A 20,185-nucleotide genomic window follows, 5' to 3' on the forward strand; every position below is an offset into this window, starting at 1 on the left:
GGTTGTAGACTTGTTTGTACTCCAGCTGTATATGAACATGCTTGTATTCAGTATTACTAGATATTGCTTTTTCTTTATTTAACAAGTGATAGAGATGAAATATTTTGTTGTTTTAATTTGGTGTATTAAAGATATTTAGCTTCTTTCATATTTATAAATCTTTTGTATTTCTTATTTTGCAAGTTTATTTTTTATATTATTAATCATGTTTTTTAAACTTTCAAAAGACCAAAGACAATACAAAGTGTTTCTTTCTTTCTTACTGAAAGGAAAAAAGGAATCTAGTGAATTTTAAAATTATGACAAATAATTTGAGTGATATCACAGTGTTCTGGGTCTTAGCCATAATATATAACATGTAGATCACAATTCTTTGTTTGGCTTTCTAAAATCTAATAAAATTTTAAACTTCTACTTTTTGTTTATTATGAAAAACAGGAATTAATTTCATTTATAGCAGAACCTTTTATATCATCTTGAAGCCAAGGAGCTTTATGTTGGTTAAAAAATTATTTGTATATCTGATTATTGTATAAATGTTTTCAGACATATTACTGAAAATAAGGCAATCCATTTATTGCAGTGGTAATTTTCTTTGACCACGCTGTTATTTCAGGATTTACATCTCTTTACCTTCTATTTCTAATGGAGACTAGTGTATTGTGGTGGTTAAGATCAGGGCTATGAAACAAACCAGATCTAAGTTTTGAACATTTATTAACTATATATAATCTTTTCCTGCCTGTGTCTTAATTTACCAAAAATAAGGGGAAGAGTAAAAATTCCTATATAATAAGCACTCTGTAGTTCTTAGAACATAATATTTATTTCAATAAATAGCAGTGGTGATTATTATTATTATTTAAAAAGTAGAACTCTTTAGGAGCGGATATAGAAAGTAAGTCTGAGTTTTCTCCTGACTATAAAAATCATTTTTAAGTATACCCTGTTTGCAAAACCTTTAAGAAATTTTCAAGTCCCTTGGTTTTATTTTGGTTTGGCTTCCTTTTCATTCAGTTTTTTAAACCCCTTAGTACTTATATTTTACATTTTCAAATAAAACATGTATTAAAAACAGATTGTGTTTAAGAATTAGAAATTCAGACTATCAGTAGGTACAAAACAGTTATTTGAGTCAAAACAACTAATGGAAGAAATGAATACTTCCTACCTTGTTATCCATTAAATAGAATTGAATTAAAGTCATTTTCAGAATATATTTTTTTCTCTTTCAAGTTTAAAGTAAAAATGAAAATTCAAAAGAACTAATTAGCATAGAAAAGCAACAGTCAGTGATTTTTTTTTTTTAATATGAAAGCTTAACCTTTGTTAGAATTACTGGTCTTAACATCTAACTAGAAAATCAACCATCAAAATCAAGGATCCTACTCAATTTGGTAAGAATTTGCATTCCAGTGAGGCTGTAAACGTAGCACATTCTGTGCAATAGCTTCGGTTTCTTTTGATTTCATAATGTAATGGTCAACAATTATAACAGTTTATGCAAAGAATATAAAAATGGCTCCAGTCATTACCCACTTACTGTGCTGTGTTGCTTCCAAGACTGTCTAGTAATTCAAATTATTTTCATAAATGTGTTTCAACAAGAATTAGCATTCAGTGCCCACACTTGTACAGAAACCAAACAAAACCTAACTTTTTTCCTCGTAAATGCCTATCTCAATCTACTGACGAAGAGCGATTAGACCACCATTCTTTCTAACTTTTTCTAATTTATTCTCCTTTTCCTTATAACTTCATCCTCTTCCTATAGTTTCCTAAAATCCCAAGATTAACTCTTATTTACCTCTGATATTCACTGTATCTATCAGAACAGTTCTCTCCGATTTTTCAACTGATCTTTATTGTGAACCTGATCTATCAATATAATCTTTCATTTCATTTGAGATTTTTTTGTTTGTTTGTTCATTTTATTTTGGTTTTGTATCTAGCATGAGATTAGTAGATGTCTTTCATCATTTAAGGCAATCCAGTTACTTCACTTTTCTTTCCTATACCACACTTTTGAAACTTGCTTATTTGTGGATAATGTCAATCAAAAAAGAATGACTTATGCTGACCCAGTTACACTTCCCACTTAAGGTGCTGGGTCTGTAAAACAAGAAATGATTTGTGCAATCTGTGAATACTTATGCCTATGTCAAAGTGGTTACAAAGGTTAAAACTTTAGATTAGAAACGTTAGTTTTATTGCTTTTATTGTAACAGCTAAATAATATTAATTATTTGAAGATTAAAACCTCCTTGGCTTTGTCATACTGGTCTGTATTTTAACAGTCTCCCCGCAAGACATGTAGCATGCTATCATAGCTTTCTCCAAAAGCTGTGTATATACATACATCCAAAGCACTTACACTTGTACTTGACAACAGTCTCCCCAGGGATTATCAACACCTGTGAAAGTGTGATTTTCATGGGCAGTCTAGCCAGTGCTGACTTTAATTTTTAGAATTTATAACACATCATAGAAAATGTGTGATTTATTAACATAAAAATGTTTCTAATTCTGTGGTACAACTTGGTCCCTGGTGTGCATTTAACTCATAAAATGAACTCATTGTATTTAAAATCTGCAGTTTTCTGATGGAATCAGTGTAGACATCTAAAAATACATTTTCTCAGCTTAAAAATATATTTTCCATTATTAGGCCTTAAATATACTTGTTCGACAGTTATTGAAATATACTTTGTTCTACAGTTCTTGAAATGCAATCAAAATATTGATTATATATACCGTTTAAGTGCTGTGTTTATTAAAGGAATAATTCTAGTAGAGTCTCAAGATATTTTCCAAATATGGTATCATTATAAGTTCTATGGCTTAACCAGAGACCTTATACATAGAATTTATAAATAATATTTTAATCTATATTCTCATTTTCTGAATATTCTTAGTTCCAGTTAAAAAGAGGTATTCATTGAAAATCTCTTGTTCTCACATAATATACATGTCTGTCATTGATTATAACCATTTATCATGTGTTCTTATTAAAAGTAGACATTTAATTTTTTATATGTTTATATGTTTTTTTAATTTTCCTTCTACTTCATAGTTTGGTTTATTTTGTGCTTTTGTTTGTTTTCTTCCATGGCTAGAATTCTACCTTGTCAAAGATTCCTGCCTTACAGGGTAGCACAAAGTCCCCAAGATGCAGCTCAGCCTGCCCTAGCGCGACTAAAAGGGCTACATTTTCTGACAGTTTATTCATACAGCCCACCTCAGCGGGCTCCACAGACCGCTTACCATACTCAGAATCAGGGAACAAGGTAAGGCAGCAAGCCAACCACAGGTGCAGAAAGGAATATAATTTGGGAGAAGGACGCAATTCAGTAAATGTCTGAAAGCCAAGAGTTTCAATCCTAAAGTGTTTGACATATAAACAATATACCCTATTAAAAAACTGATACCAATTAAATGTTTCAATAGTTATAAACAGCTTAATCATTAAAAAATGGAAGTTGTGTTTTTGTAAGATATACAGTACATAATTATTATTTTATATTTAATAAAATTTCAAATACAAACAAAATGTATTTGATATTACATATGACACATATAATCTAAGGATACCAAATTACATAAAATATAATAGTTTGGGCTCAGCATCAGACACATCAGGATTTAATACTAAATCTGCTACATCCCAATTCAGTGATTCTTACAAAAATTAAATTACGTAAACTGTTGAAACCTGTTTCCTCAGCTCTAAAATGCATATAATATTTTGGGGTAAAAATTAAATAATCAATGAATGTAAAGTGCTTAACGTTCTTGTCACATAAGTGCACTATATACAGGAGTGATCATAGTTAAATACTGTGCATGCAGTGCCCTTCTGCGAGTCCTTTCTTAGTGATACAGTATCATGCTGATGAAGACTTGTCAGTAAAATTATTAATTACCTGGAGACTACTTCAGCACAGTTTTACTCATGTTATCACTTAGAATTTGAATTTCACAGTCAATTTTTAGCATTCACTCCAAAATAATATGTTTTTGTATTCTGAACTCTTTCTAAGTTGTAAAGCAGAAATACTTATTAAGTATGTACAAGTCAGTAGTATGGATTAAAAAAAATTCCTCTATTGGCCCAGGAGGATAATTAGCCAGAGCGATATAACCTCTTTGTATATGAAGATTCACGGGAACCCAACGTTGTTCTGTTTTCTCCAATCAGGATGGAGTTACCAAGAGCCCAGAGAAGCGCTCTTCTCTGCCGAGACCTTCCTCCATCCTTCCTCCTCGCCGAGGTGTCTCAGGAGACAGAGATGAGAACTCCTTCTCTCTCAACAGTTCTATCTCTTCTGCGCGGCGGACCACTCGTAGGTTTATTTTGGTTTGGCTTCCTTTTCATTCAGTTTTTAAACCTTAAGTGGAGTAGCTTATAATGTACTTATATTTTACATTTTCAAATACAGCCTGTATTTACATCGGATTATATTTGCCCTAAGAATCAGAAATTCAGACTATCAGTGTGTCCAAAACACTTATTTGAGTCAATGAATATATACTACTTTGTTATTGGTTAAATAGGATTGAAGTTAAGTCATTTTCAGGATTGTTTTTCTCTTCTTTCAAGTTTAAAGTGAAAAAGATAATTCGAAAGGACTAATCAGCATAGAAAAGCAATAGTCAGGGATTTTTTTTAATATGGAAGCTTAACCTTTATTAGAATACCAAGTCATAAAAACTAACTGAAAAATCAACAATCAAAATCAAGAATCCTGCTCAATTTCGTAAGAATAGGGGCTTTCCTGGTGGCTCAGAGGTTAAAGTGTCTGCTTGCAATGCAGGAGACCTGGGTTCAATCCCTGGGTTTCGAAGATCCCCTGGAGAAGAAAATGGCAACCCACTCCAGTATTCTTGCCTGGAAAATCCCATGGACAGAGGAGCCTGGTGGGCTACAGTACATGGGGTTGCAAAGAGTCGGACACAACTGAGCGACTTCACTTTGACTTTGTCTTTGCATTCCAATGAAGCTGTAAACATAGCATATTCTGTGTGATAGCTTCAATTTCTTTTGATTTCATGATGTAATGCTCAGCAATTATCACAGTTTATATAAAGAATATAAAAATGCTCCAATCATTACTCACTTACATACTGTGTTACTACCAAGACTATCTAGTAATTCAAATTATTTTCATAAATGCGTTTCTATTACCACAAAAATAGCTGCTGCTGCTAAGTCACTTCAGTCGTGTCCGACTCTGTGCGACCCCATAGATGGCAGCCCACTAGGCTCCCCCGTCCCTGGGATTCTCCAGGCAAGAACACTGGAGTGGGTTGCCATTTCCTTCAATGCATGAAAGTGAAAAGTGAAAGTGAAGTTGCTCAGTGGTATCCGACCCTCAGCGACCCCATGGACTGCAGCCTTCCAGGCTCCTCCGTCCATGGGATTTTCCAGGCAAGAGTACTGGAGTGGGGTGCCATTGCCTTCTCTATTTATTAATCATTTATAGATGCTGAAATCTTAAGATACATTTCTCAGTCAATTCAATTAAAGTGCTGATGGTCAGGTATTAACAACCTTATTAAATCTACTGATGAGCAAACTGACCTTTTAAAGACTTGTCCAGTACTACACAGCTAGTAAGTGGTTGAATTTGGTTTTCAGCCTACTGATAAATTCACAACCTGTCCTCTTAATGTCTTCTCTATATTTATTTAGTACTAGGGAATTGTTCTGTAGAGTCACTCAGAAAATAGTATCCCTGTCATTTAGAAACTATTACAAAATGGTAGAAACATTTGGAGAATAGCATATCTGTCATTTAAAATCCATATGAAAGTGGTGGAAATTGCTACTACTATCACATTACAGTTGATTTCACCACTTATTTTTTAAGTCTTTAATAGTAATTGCCCCACAATGTGGGCAATCCAAATGTGGCTATTTTGTATGACTTAAACTGTTTTGTGTTTTTTTTTTGCCTATAATGAAAGTATTTATTATAATGAGAGCAGTTGTGTCCCGAAACATTTAGATTCATGAAGCATTAATATCCTTTGAAATACATGCTAGGAATACTTTGAAATCACTAAAACTCTTTTCACCTTAACGCATATAAAGTATTCAAATGAACTAGCAAAGAAAACCTTTAAGAGTGAGTTATCTTCAGAGAGGAGAATTTAACTCCAAATATTTGGAGTTAGAATTGGGCATCAACAATAACCCCAGGGATGCTGAGCCAACACAAAGGCACCAAGTGTTCCCCAAAGGCGAACCTTGAACTGCACTTGTGTTTGTTGCTATGGAAGCAAAATGGCACTTTCTCACACAAATCCCAACTTTAAGCTACTGTGCTCTGCTTTTAAAAAGGCATGCTAAGTTGCTTTAGTCGTGTCCACCTCTATACAAATTGCTTTTTATGTCCTGAGCCAACTCTATTTTGACTTTTTAACTTTACTTACATTCATAAGCATATGGCATTGTATTATTTGGTAATGAACATAACTGATACTCTAATAATATTTTATCCCTACATAGCAATAGCTAAAAGACATAGGGACAATTACCAGAACAAGCAATTTGCTTCTTCCCATCTCATCTCCTTAAGGTAAAGAATCTGCCTGAAGGAGACCAAGGTTCAAGCCCTGGGTTGGGAAGATCCTTTGGAGAAGGGAATGGCAGTCCACTCCAGTATTCTTGCCTAGAGAATCCCATGGACAGAGGAGCCTGGCAGGCTACAGTCTGTGGAATCACAAAGAGTCGGACACAACTGAGCAACTAACACTACTATTCCTTAACTGCACAAGGGAATGTTCTAGCATTTTGTACTGCTATTGAAAAGATTTGAAAGAATGCTATGCAAGAAGTTTATTTAGCCGAAAGGGAGGGAAAGACATTGTCATTGTAGACTTGACAAGATAAGAACAAACTGTAATAGAGTAACTCATAAATATTTTTGAATCATTTTAGTAACTTAGATTTAATATTTTCTATTTCAAAACACATAGGAAACACTCAAATTTTTCATTTTTGATGACTAGAATATAATTTATTACAATAAAAATTGATATCTATTGAACAGCAATATTAAGAGCTTCTTAATACTTGTGACTGATTTTTTCTCATTTTCCAGATATAACACAGAACCTTCCTCCTTTACATATTCAAAACATAAAGCCATTTACTCTTGTTGCTATTGAGTCGCTAGGTCACTAACTCTTTGCAACCTCGTGCACTGTATATAGCACATCAGTCTATTGTGTCCTTCACTAGCTCTGAGTTTGCTCAGATTCATGTCCATTGAGTCACAAAATAATTCTTAAATATTTCTTTTAGTTAATATTGTTATACGTATCTGGAATATTGCTTCAACTCGGCCTCCATTACAGTAACAAGTACCTCCATACACAGAGAAATTTTGAATCAAATTTGTAACATTAAAAAAGAAAATATGTTGAGCTTCTGCTGTGTTCAGGCCCAACAAAAGACACCAGTGCTAGGTAGAGGGACAAAGAATAAAGATATGATCCCCCTCCCCAGAAGACCTGAGATATTCAAGAAAGATGAAATGATGGAGAATACATTTGAGGGAGAAATAAGTTTTCTGAAGAGATTTTTCAGAACATACTTACTGGCTCAAACCAAGATCAAAACCTTGGCCCATAAACAAACTTTGTAGCCAGGAATCTACAAAAAGTCAAGTCGAATGTGGTTGTATTACCCTGGTCTTGACATGTCATATTTGTGGAAAGCAATAAAAATCACTAATTTATCACTTTACTCTTCTCAAATCCCATGTCATATTTTCCATTGAAGCATCTACCTATGTCTTTCCCTTCTACTAAAAGACCAAAAGGACACAGGGCAACTTTCCTTTGATATGTGAAAACTGTTCACTGAGAGACGAAATAGAATTGTTCTGTTTCTCCAGGAGATTGAGCCTGGGTAGATTTATTTTGTCTGCAGACTTGAGCTCACTCCTTGTAAATATTTAAGCAAAGATTATTTATAATTGTCCCCCTTCTCAGGAAGAACTTTCTACATTGATGATGAATTATATCAGGTGACTCTAGGATTCCTTCTACTTGACTGATTTTATAGTTGATGAGTTATATCTTTATCCTCCTCAAAATTTCTAGAAGATTCATTGATTATACAAAGTTACATTGCTGTCATTTAGTCACTAAGTCCTGTCCGATTCTTTGCAAACCCATGTACTGAGCCCTCCAGGCTCCTCTGTCCATGGGATTCCCCAGGCAAGAATCCTGAAGTGGGTTGCCGTTTCCTTCTCTAGGGGATCTTCTTGACCTAGGAATCCAACCTGCATCTCCTGCTTTGGCAGTCAGATTCTTTACCACTGAGTCACCAGGAAAGCCCCACAGAGTTACATTCTTAGCAGTAAAAACTAAAAACTATGCCCTTTCTATAAAATATCTTTAAAAGTGAGAGAATTTGTATAATATAAACAATGTAAATCAGTATTCTATTATTGGAATCAATGCATTATTTGAAGAGAAAAGACTTTTCAATTTAAGAGGAAAGTTCAACATATATTAAGAAGCTGAGTATCATATCTGTCTTAGAATTTAATGTCATCTGGGTGAATGAGCCTTAATGTCCTTATTACTGAGTAAGAAATAACAAGAGCTGCATCAATTGTGTATGTGCATGTTTGGTTATCAAATGTTTAGTATTCACAAAAGTTCTTTGAAAAGGTGAGAATCTCCTATTTTAATGAGACTCTCCTAAGGTGTGTCCTCTTTTTTAAATCATTATTCTTTTAAAAAAGCATTTGAAATGGCATTTAAGCACACATTTTAAAAGATAATATGAAAGAGAAACATAGCATAGGAAAATGGGGGAAAGAGTTAAATGATAAAATGAGGGTAACATCAAGTTGAGGCAAACAAATGCATTTTACAGCATCTTGCATAATAGACAATGAGGGATTATTGATTTGACTCCAAACTGCAAATACTGAAAGTATGGGATAAAACACAATCAGGTACAAGATTGACTGTGAATAAATTGTAACATCCCACTTTTCAAAAGAGAGAGCTAGATTTTTTTAAGCTAAATAGTTTTCTACACAGGCCAAAATCATGGGATCTAAATACACTGTTTTGTGTTGTATATCCACCTGGATCTTGGAATAAACTTTCTGCACAAAGGAATAAATAATCCACACATCATTCAAAGAATCTTCAGTTTATATGAGTCCACAAAGAATATTAAGTGTAGACTCTTTTTCCAGCTAAAAGCAGATCCATATGCTTTAATGATCATGCAAGTAGAAAATATTTTTGACATATCATAATGAAAATTCAGAATAAATCAGGAAAACCCAAGTATTATCTTCACATTGATAGCAATGCGTGTTCAAAAGAATGTCATCAATTTGTGAACCTAAAAATAACGAGATTCTCACCTTTTCAAGCATTGTTGTAATTCGTAAATATCCTAAACCCTTTAGAAATTTGATGAATTATAAGTTCTAACAATGGATGGGAAAAGGGATGTCTCGGGGGAGAACTTTCTGACACTGTGGTTTGGGTTCGGTTTTAATATAGGGTCAGAGCCAATTCGCAGAGCAGGAAAAAGTGGCACTTCCACACCCACTACCCCTGGATCAACCGCCATCACTCCTGGCACCCCACCAAGCTATTCTTCACGCACCCCGGGCACTCCTGGAACCCCCAGCTACCCCAGGACCCCTCACACACCAGGAACCCCCAAGTCGGCCATCTTGGTTCCCAGTGAGAAGAAAGTCGCCATTATACGCACGCCTCCGAAATCTCCTGCTACTCCCAAACAGCTTCGGCTTATCAACCAACCACTGCCAGACCTGAAGAATGTCAAATCCAAAATTGGATCCACAGACAACATCAAATACCAGCCTAAAGGGGGCCAGGTAAGAATCATATGAACACACGTATTTGCTGCCAAAGTAAAATCCCTGTTACTTACTGTGTTGCCGTCCTCACATGACAGGCTTACAGTTGTTAAAAGAGAGATGGAGGTTTTATAGCATTACTGGTTGTGATTTATTATTAATAGTTTGGATCTTATCTGAGAAAGCTACCTTATAAAATATATTGTAAATAATATGCCGTGTCCATTCCTTCTGGTTATTATTAGATAAAAATTGATTTAACTGTAGAGGAGAATCTTTTAGTTGATTACCTAATAGATCCTGTTTGAATGTTTCTCTGTTGACTTGTGGATTTTAACTTAGGAGATATAAGTTTCATTTCTGGTATAAATTTGAGTATTATCTGGTATGAATTTCTGGCATGATACTGGCTTTGAGCTCATTTGACCATCTTTTAGTGATACTACTTTTATCACCTTCCTTCTCCTCGAGGATTTCCTATGATATTTTCTACCATTTCCCCGTGTTCATTCCAAATCAGAGCATGGTTCCCCAAGTTGTTTCTCAGCCTGCTATTGCCTAAACATTGCAAAGGGCAGATTTTCACATTGATAATTAAAAGATGACTCTACATGGGTATAAGAAATTCTGTTTCAGAATAATTGTGTTAAATAGAGTTGTTGGTAAAACTCTACCTATTGACTCTTAACTTCAGCTTCAGAGCAAACATTTATATATATTTTTTCCAACCAGAGAGCTTGAGTTCTACCTTAACCTAAACATTGCTTTCACACTGTATGTTTGGACAAAGCAATTAGCCTGGAAGGAGATAAAACAAATATCACCTAATGTTTCCCTTGTGATATTGATATGCCCATAGTCTGACTTTTATTCTAAATGAAGGGATGAAACACCCATCCTTGAGTAAAAGAAGAGGAAAGCAGTAATTTCCTTTATACATTAACAAAATATAATGCCCTTGTTCAATATATCAAAAAAAACCTTAAAAAAAAATTTTTTTTCCCTCTCTTTTACTTGTCTCTTGTATTTTCTGCCACTGATTTCTGGTATCCCCCTCTTACGCCAAAGAAAATACATTTTCATCAGGTTTAGAAGAAATGTCTTGCCAAAACATGAAGCTGTCAAAGACTCCCACTCAGCATTAAAACAAAAATTTAATGTTGCTTTTTCCTTTAGCAACAGACTTCTCTGCTTTCTCATTATGATTCTGTTCAAGAAAGTCCAGAGTTAAGAAAAAATCAACCAAAGAAGGGAGGAAGGACTCAGAATTCCATTTTTAGAACAACTGTAACATTCTATAATAATATAGTCACATAAAAATGCTTTTTTTATAGAAGGATGTAATTAAAATATGAGCTATAAGAAACCTTTTTAAGCAAAAAACAAAACAAAACAAATTATATCACATTTAAGCCTATAATTCCCCAAATCTCATACTCTTGCCTTTATCATAGTTTTGCACATCCAAATATGATATTATTTTATATTTATACATAAATAATTGAAAAGAGTAAGTTGAATAAAATAAATTTATACCAATTTGCAAGTTTATCATTTTTGTTCTTTTGAGCTACCTCCTAAAATAGAGTAGTTACAATGTGTATTTAAAATCAGTTCTCTTTTTGTGAATATCCTAGTGTTCTAATATTTTCCTTAATTAAATGTGAGGTTTATTTGCCTATCTTCTGGAAAATATTGATACTTAAAAGAATCTATTTCTTCTTAGAATCACAAGGGAGTTAATTATCTCAAAGATATTTTTTTGAAACTAAAAGGAAAATTGAATAAAAAGTAAATGCTTATTGATATAATTCGACAATAAAGATTTTGTTCAAAGGACTTTTAAAGGTAGAAAGACAAAAAGTGGTTTTGGCCTCAGCTTTGCTAGAATCATTAAGTTAACCAACCCCCAAATTTGAAGACTTAAATTTATTTTCTCTTTCTACTTCTTTATATCTTGCTGTGATTATTTCTGTGTCTAATTTTAATTTTCTCCTATATTTGTTAATTCATAAAGTTGATGTAAAGACATTCTTCTGAGGTGAACTAGTGCTGCCCTAGAGATTATGGTAATTAAGGACTAGTAAATACATACGCTGGGAGGGATTGGGGGCAGGAGGAGAAGGGGATGACAGAGGATGAGATGGCTGGATGGCATCACTGACTCGATGGACCTGAGTTTGGGTGAACTCCGGGAGTTGGTGATGGACAGGGAGGCCTGGCGTGTTGCGATTCATGGGGTCACAAAGAGTCAGACACGACTGGGCAACTGAACTGAACTGAAATACATATAACACAGAAAATTAAAGAAAGAATAAAATTAGCCACAAAATCACCATGTCAATTGAAGAAAATCTTTGGTTCCATGCTGCTAAGTTGCTTCAGTTGTGTCTGACTCTGTGCAACCCCATAGACGGCAGCCCACCAGGCTCCCCCGTCCCTGGGATTCTCCGGGCAAGAAACTAGATTGGGTTGCCATTTCCTTCTCCAATGCATGAAAGTGAAAAGTGAGAGTGAAGTCGCTTAGTCATGTCCAACCCTCAGCGACCTCATGGACTGCAGCCTTCCAGGCTCCTCCGTCCATGGGATTTTCCAGGCAAGAGTAGTGGAGTGGGGTGCCATGGCCTTCTCCATGAGGCCAGTATTAAACAAATGCAAAATTATCCTATTGCAACTTCAGATGACTTGGAAAAATTCTACAGTAGTGGAATTATAAAGTGACTTTTGTTGGAGAAATGGGAAGTGTTTCCTCACCAAGATAAGACATAGATGATAGGAGTATATTTGCCTACTATTTTGTGACAGATGGCATCAATGTATTTAAACTGGAGAGGAAAATGAATTAGAAAATTTGGATGCAGTACAGTTGAACTGTCTTTGTAGGAAACATATTTTACTCAACATTTAACACTATGGTCCTAAAAGCCTCCTTGTGTATGGTCTCCTAGTGTATGGTCTTCTCACATACAGAGGGTGAGGAGAGTTTCTTTTTCTTTACATGTTAAACTGGGGGTTTTCGCTGGATTTTAAAGGTTCAACTTTATAAAACAACTAAGAAAAATTTTTATGTAAAAGTTTCTTAGAAATTATCAAGATAGTAATAATATGCCAAAGACCCTTGTTATTAATATCTGGTTAAGAATCCATAAACTGGGGAAATCAAAGCCAGTTGTATGGTGTCTCCAATAGTAAATTATATATACTAGGATATTTGAGTGGACAGTGACCAACCCAGAATCATTGAAGAGAATAGGACAATAGCGATATCTTCTGTAGGAGCCCAGTTTTGTAACAGACATATGGCATCTATAATTATTGAGAAAAATAGTCGCACAGCTCTTATTAGTGAAATGGGAGTAAATAGGTAGATACAACCTTCATTCATATAATTCAGAGCATCTCCACATACTCTATTGTCAAAAAATTTGGTGTGGTTTGATTGTATGTAAAAATTAAATTTTTAAAGCATTATTATTTTTGTATTAAAGTTTGTACAGTCACTAAATATAAAGAGAAGAAATCTCTAATGGAAGATATATGTGTCTTAGGGATTCAACAACAACCTTCCACGTTGGGAAGCTTTTATTATTTGTCCCAATTTCAATGTTTATTGCTCTTCCATATGTATAAGTTGTGTGCTTATGGCTGTTATCTCTTCTGTTAAAGTCCAGTTTTCTTTTGGCAAAGAGGCTCAACTCAGAGCTCAGTTCAGTGCGGCAGGTCAATGCCTAATGGACTGGATAAGCTAGGTGAAGCTATGAGGAGCTTTGCAAAAAGCAATAAAGTTCATCTTTTCAGCTAAAATATAAATTCAGTCTACTGGTAAGAACATAATGCAATCTTGAATTCACTATAGATAGTAAGCTTGGTTAATTTAACTCAAGGCATAGGTAAAGCTATCTTATTAAGTGTATTAATTTGAAGCTGTCTCACTGTACTTAGCTCCTTAATCTACAATCATCTAAATCTAAATTTTAAAATAGTGTTAGTGTTTTAAGGACTCGGCTGCTTGATTTAAACAAAGATAGGAAAATAACCAGTTTCTCTAAATGTGTGGCATAAAAAAAAATAAACAATAGCTGAATGAATGGTACTTTTTCTGTCTATTGGTCAGATCCATCGAAACAGATACATTACCATAAGTAAAGTTAATAGGCAGTAGAGATTTGCTGTATGACACAGGGAACCCAAATCCAGCTCTCTGTAACAACCTAGAAGGGAGACAGCTTAGCAGGAGGTTTAAGAGAGAGGAGACATATGTGTATCTATGGCTGATTGATGTTGATGCATTGCAGAAACCATCACAATATTGTAAAGTAATAAAGTAATTATCTTCCAATTAAAAATAAAAGTAAAAAAAATTCCTTTATATACTCTTAACAGACTCCATAAATATTTGTGCCACAAAGGGCAAGCTGAAGGTGAGTGAAAAAGCAGTGTTTTTGAAATAGAAGCAAAGAGAGAGAGTAAGAAGAAAATGAATTGAATGAAATGTAGAGTAGAATCTTTTTTATATTTTTTATATAAAATTGTAGGCAATATCCTGCGACTTTTTTGGCCTTTCACATGCTACCTTGAATGAGTTGCTTTCAATTTTATATTCAAGGGGAAAAACAAAATTAATTCTGGAGGCAACTAATAAATTATGGTGAAACAGGATTTTTTTCTTATCATATAAAATTATTATGATCAATTTTGTGAAGGTCTACTAAGGTGCTATTAATATACATAGGCACATTTACAGAATCAAAAATTTTATAAACAGAGAAAGATAAGCTTATTTTGATCTTTTTCTCATTTGCAGATTTATTCTTTAATCATTTACAAAGACTCTGCTGTGTACTATATGACACATGACACATGGCCTGGACAATCTAAGCAAAAGTGTTTGTTTTCCTTGTCCTCTCCTGGTGTCCTGCCTTTATTTGATTTAAAATTTTTTTCCAAGCCATTTCTTTCCATCACCTTAGGGCTACAAATAAGTACTAATTAAAAAGTATAATAAAATACCCGACTAATTGTAAAATACTGTCAGTCAACCCAGCATGAAGAAAAGCTGTTCACCAAAATATATTACATAATATCGACAGGAAATTTTTTTTTGCAACCAAAGTCATCATTATCTCAAAATGAAAGCTCCTTGAAATCAGGGACTCTGTCTTTATGCAATAGAACTTTAATAACTATAATTCAAGTACTTTTGTAAGGTAATGAAAAGTTTTCAAGCTAGGCTTCATAAATATTAATTATTAAAAACTATGGAAAAATTATTCCTTTGGGTTTACAAAACTGAGACCTATAGACTCTCTTTTTGTTTGTTGTTCATTTACAAACCAAACAAGGACATGGAAACAGCCTTGAATCTCAGGTTGTTTTCCGACAATTGAACAGACTCTTGAAAAGTTAGTTTATTACCAACATGGCCTAATATTCCTTACACTATCTTAAAGTTTTAAACTAAAAAAAAAATGTAATATCAAGAAGTTACGGCATATGAACTTTATAAACCTCTTTGTATGTTAATTTTCATGAGTCACAATGACTGTCGTGTTAGTAACTTTCCTTCCAGTATCCATGGACAGACCACTTAACCTATGTAACAGTGGGTCTAATGGCTAAACTTAATGTCTGTTCACCAAAACGTTATTTCCAAATTTTTCAGCATTATCTATTCACTCCAGTATTTCTCAGTGTAGTTCTACTTTCTGTGGTTTGTGACACAGCCTATACAGGAAAATTGAGCTCTCACCTAAGTGGATCCTCTACCATGTTCTTTTCCTTAGAGCTCTGTGGAATTGTTTGTTTTGACATAAACCATTATTTCTGTTTAAATGTGTATTGAAATATGCTTATTGTTTATATTTGATATACTTAGTTTTGAAGATGTTATTGGTCAGTGTAGGTAAGTGTTAATTAAAATTCACAGTGGACTATACTGTTTATACACCTGTGTGCGTTTTGACCAGAGCACCAGGTTGTTCACAGATGAATATTTGAAGAGCACTATCCAGAGAACTTTTAATCTTCAGGAATATATATGATATGATAATATTTTTATTTTAATATATGATGTCTATGGACTCTATAGAGGGTAGATAGTTTTCATTAAAATTGAATGTTATGGAATAGGAAATACTTTTGAGAAAGGCAGAAAGTGTTTTTAAACTTGATAAGCATTCCTAAGAAATGAGGCAAACCCAAAGGAAAAGCTTAATGCTCTATAAAGTTGAAGGGAAGTCAATTTAATGTCACTCAATTCTGTGTAAGACTGCCTTGGATGGGGAAAGAAATGATTTTGTAATTGAGGTTCATACCTAGAGGATGCCTAAAGGGCCTAGCACCAGGCTGTAAAGGAACTGAGAAGAGAATCCAACTTTTAGACACCAAGTTACTTTCCATATCTTGGTATCTTGAGTTGACATGTGGATATTTTATTTTTAAAAAGCAGCAGCAGAGAGTGTCAAAAAAAAATCAGATTCCCATTGCTCAAGGAACCCATTTTGACATCGCGATTACTAACTCTGTTTTGTAAACTGTTTTACTCAAAACTAAAAATTTCATTTTTCATGTTTCATGTTTCCAACTAACCTCTAGTAAGAGAGATCTATTCCTGCCTGCAAGCATATCCCACATTTTGTATTCCTCCTCTTTCTTAGAGTAACCCCATTTGAGGGAGGAAAAAAAACCTCATTTCTCTACAGGAGCAATTCAGCTTATATGCAGAGAGAGTACAGTGGCAGATCATTTCAATTGAACCATTTGTGATAAAATTCAACTAGAATCACATCAAAAATATCCAGAAAGTAACTCTTCTGTTCTTTCCTAGTGTAGTGGAGGAATAGATAGAATTAACTAAGTTAAAATAATTCTGATTAAATATTCAGTTGCATTAATCTATTCTTTATAACTCTACATGCTTACAAGACCCTTATATGAAAGAAAAATCAGTGATGTTTGCATATAAGTCACCAATATATGCCCAAAAGAATGAAATCCTTTTCTGCCAACCCTGCACTGAGGAACTGGTTTGCCTGAACCTTGAAAGATAATCTGTTACATACTCAACTTGGAGTGAGGGCATTCTGTCAAGAGATAATAACATAAAGACATCATGGGGATGAACTTGAAAATATAAACAAGGCCCCTATAGTATAGACTATAACACAATCTGGACAAAATGTAATATATTAAAAGAGAACTCAAACATCAGTATTGCTGCGAACCTTGGTTGCCTGGTTATTAGTTTTATATTTTGTCTCATTTTATAAGAAATAGGAAATTTGGTAGAATTTTTAATAAGGCATAGCTTTTGGAAGATGATCCAGTTGCTTGATATAATAATACATTTCATGTGCTATGAAATATGCAGAAGGAATGATTCTCTCATTCTTTGCATTAATAGAGCAAGTAAAATTTCTAATGGAAAAAAATTAACAAAGATTAAAATGTGGTTTAGAATTAATGTTGGATAATGACTATTTGACTATTTTTCCTTTATATTATAAATATAAAAAATTATTTCATTTGTAAAATAGAAGTTCATTATATTTTTTTAGGCAGTCTCCAAGATATTAAAGTAATTTTCCCTTGACATGGGCTTTAGGAAAATAAAAGTCCAATGAGAATTTCTTCCCAAAGAAAGCAGTTTTCATTTCAATTTATCCATAGAGAACAGAGAGTTAAAACTCAACTCTGATTAAAAAAAAAAATCTAAAGCTTTAACCTTCACAGCAGCCATCTGTTTTTCTATTTTGTGGGAGGGATGGTTTCTAAGGACTGCCAGTATTTGTGGAATCAACTCTCTAAGGTGTTATTTGTCAATGATCCTAGAGATGTTTGGCATGAAGTAGTTTGTAATTGTGGTAAGGCATAAATGTGAGTTACATGGCTCAGGTACAAGTTGTCAAGCTAGAGTGTAAATCTCACTGAACATCAAACATTCACAGCCCTGAGTGGTTTTATTTCTGTCCATTCAACCATTAAGCAAAATGGTGAATGTCATACTTTGTCTCATTTTAGACAGAAGCAGTATACTATGAAGTTTTTGCAATTATGGAAATATGTAAAGGCTGTGCTATAAATGCATGTCCAAGTGAGCAAACATAGGTTAGTAAAATCTACCATCAAAAAAGGCCAGTTAGGTTTTTTACTAGAAAATCCATGATTCTCTTGAAAATCTAAAGAAAAGCAACAGAAGTTGGCCTTGAAGTTTTAGGATTTAAGATTTGAATCATCTTTAAGTAATGCTGGCAATATGTCCTCGTTGGGTTTGAATCATTTGCTTTGGAAAATCATAAAAAATGTCAAACAGTTGATTAAACATTAGAGTCAAACAAATTTATGCAACTGAATTTGGAATTTCCATTTTTGCAACAAGTGAGTCAGATTTAACATTTGGCTTTTGATCACTTGGTAATGAGTCACTTGATTGGTACTCTTATGATCTCTAAATTAAAACTTGTAAATGAAATATGAGACTCTGTATATCCCAAGGATTAGAAAAATGGCTTAGATGAATTCTTTTTCATTTCCAAAATAAATAGCTCCTTATGCAGAATAATTTAAAGTATTACTATTAGAAAAAAACAAATCAGAATTATTTGCTTTCTAAGAATAACTTATCTGTGAAGTTTGAAATGTAATGGCCCTTATTGACTTGTTTATCTGCATCTACAGTTTACTTGAAATCCTTAGAACAACTATGCTTTTTGTTAGATACAGACTTTGTGACATTGCCATTTTTTTTAATTGGAATATTTATTATGCTCAAAAGAGTGCCCACATCATCCTGTCTTTTGAATTCAGATTTTGACAAGTCTCTTCCCTTGGGCTGCCGATGAGAGCTGTCAATGATGCTTCCCTGTAAGGAACAAGCTATCTTGTCAGTGTTAGGCAGACGCTGCAATTTAAGCTTTGTCTAGTTAAAAATAGTCAAGATTCAGTGTCCTTTTGAATTTTGTACTCTTTTTTGCAAATTAGAAGAGATGTGATACCATTCTTGGAGAAAGCTGTATATCTAGGGTAAATTTATTTTGCCTTTTTTTTATGTATAAGAGGATAAACTGTCCCCTAAAATACTGGAAATGTGATATCTCTCTAGATATTGGGGGGTACTTTTAGTCAAAATGAAATAAAACAAACAAAAAAATAACAAACCTTTCCTTCCATTCTTACATTGCTTGTTTTGGAGGGCTCTCCAAAACATTCAAAATTCAGAAGATGCATGAAAGAAGCTACAAGAGTTATTACTTTGCACATTACTTTACACCTGAGTAATATCTTTCCAGATCTGGATTTGCTGTTGTCCTTAAAGATGAACACTGGACTTCCTGAAAATAGAAATGAAACACCTAACCTCAAATCTGTTGGGCCCAATCCAGACCTGGACTACCTGTACATGGCCTGGTTCAGGTCAGCTAGTTGACAGTCCTTGGTTTTCTCCCCTGTAAAAATGGAAAGGATGCTATCACACCAAAGTCAAGGGTATTGGCTATTTATGAGCAGGTGTCAGAAAGTGGCCTTTCAGAAAGCTGCTAAACCAAACCTGCAAGGGAATCATGAAGGCTTCCAGTAGAGGAGGCTCAGAGTCTCCTTGTTGATGATCTTGGGAAAACCAGAGCTTCTTCCCTCAGATGAGTGAGAACCCTAACCTGTAGCAGTCAGCCAGACCAGTGTGAACCTCATCATTCTGCATGGACCAGTCGTAGTCCACTCAAGTTTAACCAGGTGATTTACAGTCAGGCTAACACTCCAGAAGTTGGAGGGTAGGGTGGGGAGAGCACTGGCACATCCTTCAGAAACCAGGGCTGAACTATTGGACCTTCCATGGAGGAGACCTGAGCCCCAATGTTGCCCACAACATCGGAAACCTCCTCACAGATAATTTACTTTTCTGTTCCTATATTGTTTCCAGATTACAGCGGCCTACAGCCAGGGTATCAGGCTCTCAAGCACTGGCCCTTGGAGATGGGGGTGAGGGGTGCAGGAGAAAAACACTTCATATTTACATGATAGATTTGCCTTTAAGTTTCAGTGTTAGTTTTTCTCATAAATGATAAATGTAAGTGGAAAGGAGTTTGGAAGCTCTTTGGTGCTAACCCATTTCTGGTTCCCTGGTTCCCAATATTCTATCCCAGAATTTTGAAAGAAAATGCACAGTGAAGTTACTTCCAATTCCTTTTAGGTTAGGATTTTAAACAAGAAGATCGATTTTAGCAAGGTTCAGTCCAGATGTGGTTCCAAGGATAACATCAAACATTCTGCTGGGGGCGGAAATGTAAGTAGAAGCTTGTGTCAGAAGCTGTCCTGATTGTGTGGCG

General features: G+C 34.3%; 1 protein-coding gene across 4 annotated transcripts in view; it reads left to right on the plus strand.

Annotated features, from left to right (window-relative positions):
* The window catches only part of MAP2 (microtubule-associated protein 2), a 297,885-nt gene that overhangs the window by 266,838 nt on the left and 10,862 nt on the right, over positions 1-20,185 (plus strand). For 3 of the 4 annotated variants that reach the window (XM_010861091.1, XM_010861093.1, XM_010861092.1), the window contains 4 exons: positions 3,117-3,287; positions 4,199-4,343; positions 9,544-9,884; positions 20,050-20,142. In XM_010861091.1, the coding sequence (XP_010859393.1) occupies positions 3,117-3,287; positions 4,199-4,343; positions 9,544-9,884; positions 20,050-20,142 (750 nt within the window). The remainder of the gene's footprint in view (positions 1-3,116; positions 3,288-4,198; positions 4,344-9,543; positions 9,885-20,049; positions 20,143-20,185) is intronic. The other variant, XM_010861094.1, reaches the window with a different exon arrangement.

The sequence above is a fragment of the Bison bison genome, unplaced genomic scaffold (assembly GCF_000754665.1).
Source record: "Bison bison bison isolate TAMUID 2011002044 unplaced genomic scaffold, Bison_UMD1.0 scf7180017864471, whole genome shotgun sequence".
Taxonomy (NCBI): domain Eukaryota; kingdom Metazoa; phylum Chordata; class Mammalia; order Artiodactyla; family Bovidae; genus Bison; species Bison bison.